Source organism: Neolamprologus multifasciatus, chromosome 12 (assembly GCF_963576455.1).
Source record: "Neolamprologus multifasciatus chromosome 12, fNeoMul1.2, whole genome shotgun sequence".
NCBI classification, from domain to species: domain Eukaryota; kingdom Metazoa; phylum Chordata; class Actinopteri; order Cichliformes; family Cichlidae; genus Neolamprologus; species Neolamprologus multifasciatus.
The window spans coordinates 3,359,219-3,370,887 of NC_140450.1; the positions used below are offsets into that span (position 1 = coordinate 3,359,219).

Consider the following 11,669-nt stretch of genomic DNA (forward strand, 5'->3'; position numbering starts at 1 on the left):
GCAATGAAGGCCAGGTCACAGGGCTTAAAGGCTCACGAGGGGAGAAGCAACTAATCCCTGCAGACGGACCGTTGGAGCCTCTGTGCTGCAGAGAGAGAAGGAAAGGAAAGGAGGAATGAAGGGAGACGAGATATTCAGAGATGAAGACTCAGATGGAGGGAGGGGGGACGAGCAGTAGAGTGAATAGAGAGCAGACGTATGGGCTGAGCAGAATGACACGGCAGAGAAGGATGGACTCGAAGGTGAACAGAGAGGGAAGGGATGTAAATGCAGACAGCGTGATGGTGGATGGAGAGGGAGAACAGCGCAGACTGGAAACAGCAGCAGCTTTTTTTCATGATGCAGCTGTTTTTCAGCTCCATTCACACGGCGAGCAGCAGGCTCTCTGCCCTGCGTGGCTGCTGTGCAGCTCCCTGATAACTGCTTTAAAAAAGGACCCGGCTTCTTTCCATAATTGCAATCATGCTGTGCTTGCAGTGCAGGTAGTGCTGCTAAAACATAGGAATATAAAGCTGAACATAAGCATATGTTGTTAGGCCTTAAAGACCAATTACCACTAAGCCTTAGCCTAAGCTACTACTCGCAAACAACATATGCTAAACATCTTTATGCGCTATTAAAAGCAGGCCTTATGTGGGACAACTCATTCACCACATGAGTGCAGATGTTACAGCAAAAGTCATAATCCCTGGAGCTGTATGCTGTAGCTCAGTAAACCGCATGTGATGAAGTTAAAATGTCAATAAGTGCATGTAGATGACAGTGAGGTGTCAGGGTGGGCTTGAGGCTGTTTTTGACCATAAAGCTTGGTCGCTGCACGCCAGCAGTCAGATGGGGTGAAGAGAGCAGCAGGCGGCAGTGAACTTGGACGCCATGATGCGGCCAACTGCAGCCCGGGAGGGTAACCCTGAGTGATAAATGGTTCACCTGTAGCGACCTTATGAATTTTACTGATATACAAACAAGTCATCGTGAAAATTCCTGCACAGCAGCTCGATATTCTTAAGAAGGAAACACTGTGGACTGTCATCTTTTTCCTCCTTTGACTTTCAAACCAGTGGAATTTCATTCATTTTGAATGAGAACTCAAAACGTCTTTAGTGACTTATTATATATATTATTATTAATTCTGTATAATATATTATTAATTTTAGTTCTAATTTCTAATCTCCACAGATGGAAGAACTACTGGATACGAGGAGTTCTGTCTTTAGCCATGATCTCTGGCTTCTTCCTCATTATATATATGGGACCTATTGCTCTAATACTTGTGGTAAGTGTCTTCTTTGGGGGTTTGGATGTAAAAAGAATAAATTTATGTTCTGTATTGTTTTTGTAAAAACACAGAATGAAGCTCATAGTTTGAATCTGTTGCTCGTGGCTGAACTTTGTTCTCATGTTTCCATTATCTGACCCAGGTCATGTCTGTCCAAATCAAGTGTTTCCAAGAAATTATCACCATTGGCTACAGAGTTTACCATTCCTATGACCTGCCATGGTTCAGGACACTAAGCTGGTAAGGAAAATGGGTTTCACAGAAAAAGAGCTGATACTTGAGATGTATTTTGAACAGAGGGTTCCTCTTAAATGGATAGCTTGTTTTCTTCGAAGAGGGGTTGCATGAAGTCTTTATCCAGTAGTCAGTGCATTGTACAGACTCTGTTTGTGGACACGTCACTAAACCTTAAAAGACCCGTTGATTTGTAAACTGTATGAAGTTATTCGCGAAAGTTAGTTTAGATCTGAGCTAACCTGCTAATCATAAACTAATTAATGCAGCAGCTAATTAGACCAGAAAACTATATGTTCAGTAAGATTCTCTTTTTTTAATCTGGTAGCTTTGGATGGATATAACAGCTCAAGTTCAGTCTGACAGCTAAACCGCTGAAAATGTAACGTGCACACAGCCACAGTGACATCGTCCACGTAAAGCTGTGAGTGAAATGTTTACACTGTCGCCATGTTTGTGTTTGAGAGCTAGAATGGGACAGTGCACATTCATTCACTAGTTTACTGTTGAGCTGAAGGGTTCCTGTAGACTTCTATTGCAGCTCGAGGATTCGCCCCCTGCAGGCCATCAGGGGAACTACATGTCAAAGACATTGTTTATTTACAGTCTGTTAACCGGCTAATAACACTTTTTATTGATCTAGAGATAACATACATGCTTGTTTTATAGCCTCGAGGGGGACAGCACATGTGCTTTGACTTGTTTTGGGAATAAGCAAAAGAATAATAACAGCAGGATTTTGAAATTCACCGATTGTCACGTAAGAAGTATTTTTAATCTTTTGTTCTTGATCTGATGGCTTCCAGTTCACGTCATACTTTCACCACTTTTATGCAGTTTTACATAAACAAAATACTCCCAGATGTTTCTCCTTTAATAAAAACCAGTAAGTACTATGTAGAAAAACAGGTTTTTGTGTCCCCAAGTAGTGTATTGAGGATTAAGGACTATTAGTACACTCAACATTACAATACAACTCAAATACCGAAGCCCCCAGGCCATCTGAATGTTAGCTCTATATTCATACTGAGCTGTCTTTCTGGTATGTAAGGAGATTTAATAAAGTCCTATTTTAAGCCAGCAATTTTTGAGGCATCCACACATCATTAAACTCTGCTGTGCTGTCAGAAAAACGCTGAGTCAAGCCAGCTTCTTCTGCAGTTACTTTCTCTGTCTGTGCAACGCCTCCTTTCCCCCATGACGGCTACTTTGCTCCTATTTTTGTTGCAGTGTTTTTGTTGTTACTTTGCATACACAGCACACACCCCCACGGGATGCGACATTGCAGCCGAGAGCAAAGATCACTGCCATGCTGGAAGTAAATGAAAGCTAATTGAAACTTGCCCCTTGCATCAAAGCCATCCCTCATAACAACACGCATGACCAAACAGTGCAGGTCAATGTACAGTGGGCAAGAAACACTGGTAGACACACAAACCCTCTGATCCCTGAAACATATCAAAGCATGAATGTAGAGGAAAACTAATTCCCTTTGTTTTCTGCCTCAGGTATTTTCTGATTTGTGTCAACTACTTCTTCTATGGAGAAACTGTTGCAGATTACTTTGGGGCTCTGGTGCAGAGGGAGGAACCTCTGCAGTTCTTGGCTCGATATCACCGCTTCATCTCCTTCGCGTTGTACCTCGCAGGTGAGTCTCGCCTTCGAGACAATACGGCTGTTGTATCTCCATAAACACACATGCTCTTTGGCCCTTTGTCTCTCACTCACGTTTTCCTTACGGGGGTGGATTCGGTTGCAGAAGACGCAGCTTTTACTCAGTAGAGTCAGTTACAAATAACATTACTGGGGAAATAAATTGAACAAAAGCAGAAACAAAGCCCTCGGGGAGCTTCTTGGTATAAACAGACTAAACTGATTTACAGTGATACAGCTTTTTCTTTGATGCTTACATTTACTGATAGGACTGTTTATTGCTGCTGGATGTGCCGTAAAAGCACAAATATCGAGGTGTGGCTTTTATCAGCGTGCTGTCTCCATACATTATGGGTAAAGAGAAACAGCAACTAACCAAAAAATTCAAGTGTATAATTGTAGTTTTCTTTTGGAAACCACTAGTGATCTTAGATTCAAATCATCTTAATAAATTGCTAAACATAAATTTATTTATCAATATATGTTACAGTTTTTTCCCCTGTTTGTACTGGGCTACCATGAGCTGGGGAACTTTACAAATTTGCAGCAGTTGTGGAGATCAGCTGTGAACTGAATCCCATGCAAATGTGTTGCCACAAATGTGACCACTGTTTGCTAAACAGAAGATGAGGCTTCAGCCGCTGTGTGATCTGAAGTCAACGGGTCCTTTTTTGCCTCCCTGTTTCCTGTGTTGGCAATTACAAATGAAAGTCTAGTGGTAAATTTAGGCGAGCTCATGTTGCTACATGGCATAAAGACCCATTCAGATGCGAGGCAGGGGAAATCTCAGTGAGACGGGAGGAATGCCGTCTTGTAGCTTGGCCGAGAACGGCTCAGTTTGACCGGAGATATCGGTAAAATCGAGTAAAAGAGACTTTGTTTATCCTGCGACTGCACAGCTCAAATCATGAGCCTGGAGGAGTCTTTCAGAGTCATGCAAAATCCCTCTTTGCACAGGATTAGTGTTACCAGGAGATGTTAATTAACATTCATATGCCGAGGGCTGAGCCCACTGAGGGATGGCAGATGTTCTCACTGAATGCTGCCATGCATGTTTAACCTTTTTCATCTTTTGGTATTTCACTCTGATGGATTCCACCTTACTCACTGGGGCCCGATTTTCACTTGATTACTTGATTAGAGGAGCTCTGATTGGGGAAATATTGCAGGTATTTTGTGTTCACACAGGGTTAAGGTTACAGATGATCTCCTTAACAGTTAAATAGAGTTCTTGGAGTTTCCTGCTAAGTAGCCACTAATTTCAATTTATATCTGTGCTGAATAAAAGTGACATTTTTCTAACAAACTACTTTGTAGAAAAAACTGTCCCATTTAGGATAAAGGGCAGTAAATCCCCCAAAATAAGCTGAGGTAGGAACCTAACCCAACGAAACAAACTGTGGATTTGGATCTTTACACTCCTAATGTTCTTGTGTAACCTTTAACCTTTAAAAACCCTGACCCAAAAGTGGACCAAATGCAAAAGCTGCCTGCAACCCCCAGTAAAGACCCGAGACACTCGGCGTGCTTGTGATGATTCTGTATTAACGGGTACACGACTCGCCAGCTTTCCAGCTGTCTCCATCTGTCGGTACCAACGTCACTGAAATAGCGCGAGTATCATTACCAGATAGTTTTCAGCCTCGCTGGCACTGCCCCTCGAGCCCACTGCACCACCCCTCATCTGCAGACCACACCTCCACCACACAGCCGCTGTGTTTAACACTGAAAACAATATGAATGCATGAAGATGTTTTTTTTTATTTAAAGTCCAGTGGAAAAACTAAAGTTTTTTTTTATTTTTTAAGTGAAGTGCAGAAATAGCTAGGTTTAGAAATGAAGATTAACTTCTGCTTTACAGAACAAAGTGCAGTTTAATGTAAGACGAGCACCATTTGGCATCTGAGACATTTTGAACCACACGTGGTCTTCCTAACCTGCCCCAGTACCAACTCTGCAGAGGGTCTGTCCTAGAAAAAGCTCAGACACAAGCTCTCAGCTGCACCAAGTCTCGGCTAAAATCAGTGTACCATCAGAGGTTACCAAAGGTTAAATGCCCAGAGACTTTCTGTGAAGGAAAACTGAGAAGTGTCCAATCACAAGCGTGTCTCCCACATCCCCCTGAAACACTACATCATGTGTTACGAGTCTTGATATTTTTGATTATAGCGTACACTTGTTGTTCATCTTGGAGTAAAAACTGACAGCATGTCGTCTGCTCTTTCACAGGTTTCTGCATGTTTGTGCTGAGTTTAGTGAAGAAACATTACCGCCTGCAGTTTTATATGGTGTGTATCAGCCAAGTAACCATCTACTCCTCTGCTGCACCACTAACCCTCTCATCCATCCCCTCTCATGGCTTCCTGCTTCATCTGTCTCACTCAGAGGAATTTAGAAACTCATCTCACGCCTGCGGGAGGCTTTTTAGGTCGTGTTTGTCATTAACTGCTATCCTGCATTAGCTCTCTGTCCACACCGACACAGCGTTTGATCCCAGATGAGTGCAGGACTTCTGCAGCTGTATCTCATTTATGTGCACATGCTTCGCTTATTTCTGTCTGTAGCCACCTTTATGCTCCACATTTTATCAACCAAACAATTTTAATGACTAACTTAATTTTAATTTTAATGTTATCTCACATACAAATTTATGCAAATTGCTACAAATAGCACAAATGCAAACATTTCTCAGGACAGGCCACCGCAAAGGGAAGAGCCACCCTTTCTTTCATCCAACATGATTATTTTCAGGCTAAACTGCTCATTGTATACTAATATTTTAGAATGGTTTAATTGTGCTGCTGTCTTTGTTTCTAGTATCATAATAATTTAGTTGCTGTGAATCAGTTCTCTCACTGTCCACCTGCTGCCTGCTTTTCTTTTGATGTTTTTCACATTTCTGCACCATCTGATCTGCGGTGTGGCTCTGTCAGTGCCAGCCAGCATGTCCGCCTGTCCTTCTGTTTGTTTCCACTATTTCTGACATGATCCGACTTTCTGAGCAGGCACGGCTACATTCCAGTGCAGTGACACTGTGGTGTTTGTGTTTGTGTTTGCCATTCCAGTTTGCTTGGACCCATGTGACCCTGTTGATTGTGGTAACTCAGTCCCACCTTGTCATTCAGAACCTGTTTGAAGGAATGATCTGGTAAGCAGGACAAAGAAAGACTAGAGGACGCTGCCCTGTGTCTGACTATCACTGTTTTATATGTTTCATCGCAACTGTGTGCCCACTGTCGGAGTTCGCTTTGTGCAGGCTTCTTAAAAAGGCAACAGTGCATTTAAAAATTAAGTCACACCAATAAAGTTTTGAGTAAGAGGAAAAAATAAGTCATTAGAGGGCAGAAGCATTTTTGAGCCAAGTCACATACTGATTCTTATCTCTCATCATCGCTGAAATTCCTGTTTTTCAGGTTCATCGTCCCCATCTCCATAGTGATCTGCAATGACATCATGGCCTACCTGTTTGGGTTCTTCTTTGGGAGGACTCCGCTCATTAAGGTAAATTACAAATGGCTTTGAATTTCTATTTCATGCTGATGAAATTTAAGGTATGAGAAGTTGGAAAACTGAACCTCTTTTCAGTGGTTGATCTCATGGTGACTATGTCCCTCATTTATATACAGTCTATATGAGACCTGCAGAAGCTGTTGTGGAAAACATACGTAAAGAGAGTCTCCCTTCAGTTTGTTAAAGAGTTGCTTTCATGGTGAAACACAGAGTGAGCGATGAATGTTTTATCAGACTCATGTGCCGACTGCTCTACAGTCTGCCTCAGTATCAAAACAGGTGGGTGAAATTTGCCTCACAGGGCATCTGCATGGAGATCCAAGTAGTTATAATAAGGTCAGGTTGGATTCTCCAAGTACTGAGGAGAGATGCTTCATTGTTTCAGAGGAAATGTAATTCAAAGCAACAGTAACTAGCCAGTGGGAGAAATAAGCGTTTGATTGCCTGTTGAAGTCATTTTAACCACCTACAAAGAAATGAGCCAACTATGATTCAGTGGTAAGTTTGCTTTAATAGTTTAAGAAAAAAGCATTCTCCAACAAATTACTGTTTTAGGGATTTGAGCCTCTCAGAGGACATGGTGTAGTACTTGGTGGAGTAGCTGTTGTGGGCAAGCACGGCTGTTAAGAAGTTCTCGTAGTCAGTCCTGAGGTTCGTGCACATCACAGCAGAGATTTTTAGCCACTGCTCTCTGCAGAGTTTCTCGGGGTTTTTAAGGTTTCTCACTGGGAGACACAAAGCTTCTGGGCTCTCTGTGGGTGCAGAGGCTGACTGGGCGACTCCGTGGCCTCCACATGCTGCTTCTTGGGCCACTCCAGAGTGAAGGAGGTTCTTGTTAAAGATTTTTCCATCTTTTTCCGCAATGCGATGTAGCTGTCTTGTGCTGTGGGTAAAAAAAGCAGGCAACCATGCCGTAGTTGGCATTGTTTTCCCTTGAACTGTGCGGAGAGGACTAATGCAGACGATTCAGTTTGGTCTCATCTGAGTCATTCAGGTGTTCACTGACAAACCTGAGTCGGGCCTGAACATGGGCCTTCTTGAGCAGGGGTACTTTGCAAGCACTGAAGCTGAATTTCAAGCCGTAACAGCTTGGTAGGGAGTCGATGGGGGTCAAGTATTTATTTATTTCCCAAACTGTAACCGCAGCTCTTCCAGGCAGCATTGCGATCAGACTCATTAAAACATGTTAAAGCACTGATGTAGTCAGATGCAGGTCTTGAACTGTAAATCTAATGGATGTTGAACCCTTCATCATCTGATGACAGCCGCTGCTGCTGTACAGACTCAGCAGATCGGAGCTGAGGGCAGAAAAAAAGATTGATTTGAAATCACGAGTAGTTTGTGGTGAGACTGAGAAACCACACGTCATGTTGATGTGAAAGAAGCCTTGTGTTTGTGTTTCTCACGCCCCGCAGCTCTCACCCAAGAAGACCTGGGAGGGTTTCATCGGAGGGTTTTTCGCCACTGTCTTCTTTGGCTTCATTGTGAGTACGCTTCTTGTTTTTTACATTTTTGCTTTGACTCACATGGTCAGCATTTCCTGCTATGCAGAGCTGTTTATGGAAGCAGACAAATCAAAGGAAACATAGATGTTGCCTTTCTTCTGCGTTGTTGATAAGAAGCAGCTGTCGCCAATCTGTATTTTACTGTTAGGGTTGTGATTGTTGGCAGTTTCCTATCACTCTTACAACTGCCAGGACATTTTTATAAAAGTCACGTGACTCTTATTCACAGAAAAAATGTGAAATATGCTCGGATGTAGGGCTGCCACAAACGATTATTTTGATAGTCGACTAGTCACCGATTATTTTTGTGATTAGTCGACTAATCAGATCATCATCCATTGGACGTTAAACGTACAGCTTATTGCACCAGCAGCATCTGCTCTTATATAACTATCATTAGCTTACAGCTTTAAGTGTTTAAGGTATGTGCTAACTAAAAATAAAGACAAGATGATAGTTTATTAAATTTTAATGAAATTTGCAGATTGTTTCGGTGACGTTTAATAAACTCCTTGCTATCTAAAATATAACGGGACACCGGAGTAAATTCTCGAGCATCTCACAGTTCTGATAATCAGTTGTCTGCTTGATGTTTATTCAGCTGTGTAAAAACTATAACTTTAATCTCAGCCAAACCGATTTACTCAGGAACAAATAAAATACTAAAAAAAAGCCAAACAATAACATTTTAAGTTATCTAAGTGACTTATATATCATGTTTAACCTGAGTAGCGAAAGACGGCGGTGGGTTTGAAAACGATTAGCCGGGAGTCCGGTGTTCTCAAGGCTCTAGTTAGCCTAGCCCCCGGCTAGCTATCGAGCTAGTGGGTAACAGACGTCTCCGAAAACGTCGGAGCGCTTTTGAAAATATGTGGTGTCTTGATAAACTGAGCAGATATTTGAGGTTTACACAGCTACATTCTCGCCTGAAAATATGTTAAACGTTTATTTTGTGACCCAGAAAGAATAATAAGAGTAATATTAAAACTAACTAGCTGCCGCCATTGTTGGAAACTGAGCTGGGCTGCGCTACCTAATTTGCATAATTGGTCATGCTAATGTCATTGTAACCTACGCTGCTGGAGAGAGAAATAACATCGTGGACGAGACATAAAGTGAGCAAAAAACATCCTAAATGCATTTAGAATTTATTTAGAACTACAAATTAAATTTCTTTTAGCAATTATTGTTTTTTGTAATGTCACAATTCCAACCCTGCTCCTTTACCCGGGCTTGGACCGGCAAAAGTGACCCGAAATAGGCACTCTGGTGGAGTTACTTTGTGTGTGTGTGTTTATAAGTAGTTTTAAACCTGATCCACAAAACAGCATAAGAGTAAAAGAAGAACTGACTGTGTTACAGCACCCGCTGCTTGTTGAGAGTAAAAGCGATATGCGCTTTCACGTCTTTTTTTAGCGACTTTTTCTAGAAAAAAAGTCACTAGGGGGTCTGAAAACTCGCTAAATATAGCGACAAAGTCGCTAAGTTGGCAACACTGTCTGGGACACAGCTTCTTCTTCTTCGGGGTTTAACGGCAGCTGGCATCCTTGTACATGCAGTGCTGCCATCTTCTGTTTCAGTCCGTTATTACACTCTTAAATCCTGCTACTTATTCCTGCGTCTTTTGTGACCTTACAAAGCTTTAAACAACGCGTCGACTATTAAATCAGTCGTCTACGATTTTGATAGTCGACGTAATCGTGACTAGTCGACTAATCGTGGCAGCCCTACTTGGATGTTGTTGGAGTTTCGATTTTTTTGCAATTTAATGGCAGTCGGGACCAAAACAGCCATTTTTCAGCCTCATTTTTACAATCACGTTGGTGCTTCATGTCTGTTTGCATCTCACAGGTGGTTATTTCAGAAGCTAATGTTTCCTTTGCGTTCCCTCAGCTGGCCTACCTCCTCTCTCAGTTCCAGTGCTTTGTGTGTCCCGTGGGCTTCAACAGTGAGTCAAACAGCTTCACAGTCGAATGTGAGCCGTCTGACATCTTTGTGATGCAGGAGTACACACTTCCCACTGTGCTACAAAACACACTGAGATGGGTAAGACTCTGTTCTTGTCTTTCTTTAGGAGTCATAATCATGACGCCATTGAGAGATTTTAGAATGAACTCTAAAATCTCAAAGACATATGCAGTACTCCTCCTGAAATCACCAGAAATGTTTTGCAGATGCTACATTATTTATTTATTTCTAACACGATGTCATTAAAAGTGATGGTCATGGTCATTTCCAGCTCCAGATTTTTAGTCTTGCTCTACAGATCAGATTAAAATGGCTTTGATTAAATAACTTTTCAATATTCGTTTCGTCTCTTCTTGCCTCTCTTGCAGAAAACTGTCAACCTGTATCCCTTCGCGATCCACAGCATCTTCCTCTCGTCTTTTGGATCTCTCATCGGACCGTTTGGCGGCTTCTTTGCCAGCGGCTTCAAGCGAGCTTTTAAAATCAAAGTAAAGAGCATCTCCATTTCTTCTTCGTGCGTTCGCTCCTGTTTAACTGTTTGTCAGCGGGATCGCATAAGAGGCCTAATTTCATTGAGTTTGATGTAAATGTGGATCATGGACAGAGGAGGAACACATCTCTAAATATTCTGATGGGAGGGCTGAGCGGATGTGCTCTCTGAGGGCCTGTGTAGCTCCTCTCCTGTTCATCCAGGATACTCCAGGGCTTTTGTTTCACACTTTCTGTTTGATGCAGTTTTCTGTTCAATCTGTTTTCCAGGTGAGATTTAAGTGTTGTTAGTTTCTGCGGCCCGAGTGAGTGGTAGTAGTTAGCTGGAGCTGCAGCTCATACACTCACTGTCACAGATTAGTATCAGAGAGAGCGACGATTGAAATGTTGCAGAAACTGGTTGGACCACTTCAGCTGTGTTTACTCGCTGTGATTGTATTTAAAGTGGCAGGCAGCTCAGCATTGTTTGCTTAGTCACTAATGCATTCATTACTCCAGGCTGTCAGAGTAAACTGTAGCCACCAGTGGTTTGTGCTTTTTTTGTGTGCATTCCTGGTGGCCTGTGTAGCATATCTTCACCTAGTGACACCTCATGGTGTTTGCGATCTTTAAAAATAGCATCTTTTCCACACAGTGTAGTTATCATATTATGGATAAAAGCACAGCTTGGATGCTATAGCATGCTGTGTGTCTTCTCCTTCAGGACTTTGCCAATACCATCCCCGGCCACGGAGGCATCATGGACCGCTTCGACTGCCAGTACCTGATGGCCACCTTCACACACGTCTATATCGCCAGCTTTGTCAGGTAGGAAGCGGTGGCAGTTTTAATGAGTTCTCATAGAGGAACTTTGTGCTGCTGTGGTAGTTCCGTCTTTTGAACATTTAGAGGTGTTTCAATCGTGTGTAATTTGAATTGCAGTATTCAGCAAGTGAAAATAAAATATACAATAAAAGGTGAATCAAATGGACCATTACGGCAAGGCTGTGATGGTCAATTTGGTAAAGTAAATCCGTTGGGCATCTTTCTTCGCC

At 42.3% G+C, this 11,669-nt stretch overlaps 1 protein-coding gene across 1 annotated transcript in view; it reads left to right on the plus strand.

Annotated features, from left to right (window-relative positions):
• cds1 (CDP-diacylglycerol synthase (phosphatidate cytidylyltransferase) 1) overlaps positions 1-11,669 on the plus strand; it is a 35,907-nt gene that overhangs the window by 18,498 nt on the left and 5,740 nt on the right. The window contains exons 3-12 of the mRNA XM_085180312.1: positions 1,177-1,273; positions 1,419-1,516; positions 3,019-3,158; positions 5,393-5,451; positions 6,229-6,311; positions 6,577-6,664; positions 8,089-8,157; positions 10,072-10,224; positions 10,515-10,634; positions 11,339-11,442. Coding sequence (XP_085036438.1) covers positions 1,177-1,273; positions 1,419-1,516; positions 3,019-3,158; positions 5,393-5,451; positions 6,229-6,311; positions 6,577-6,664; positions 8,089-8,157; positions 10,072-10,224; positions 10,515-10,634; positions 11,339-11,442 — 1,011 coding nt within the window. The remainder of the gene's footprint in view (positions 1-1,176; positions 1,274-1,418; positions 1,517-3,018; positions 3,159-5,392; positions 5,452-6,228; positions 6,312-6,576; positions 6,665-8,088; positions 8,158-10,071; positions 10,225-10,514; positions 10,635-11,338; positions 11,443-11,669) is intronic.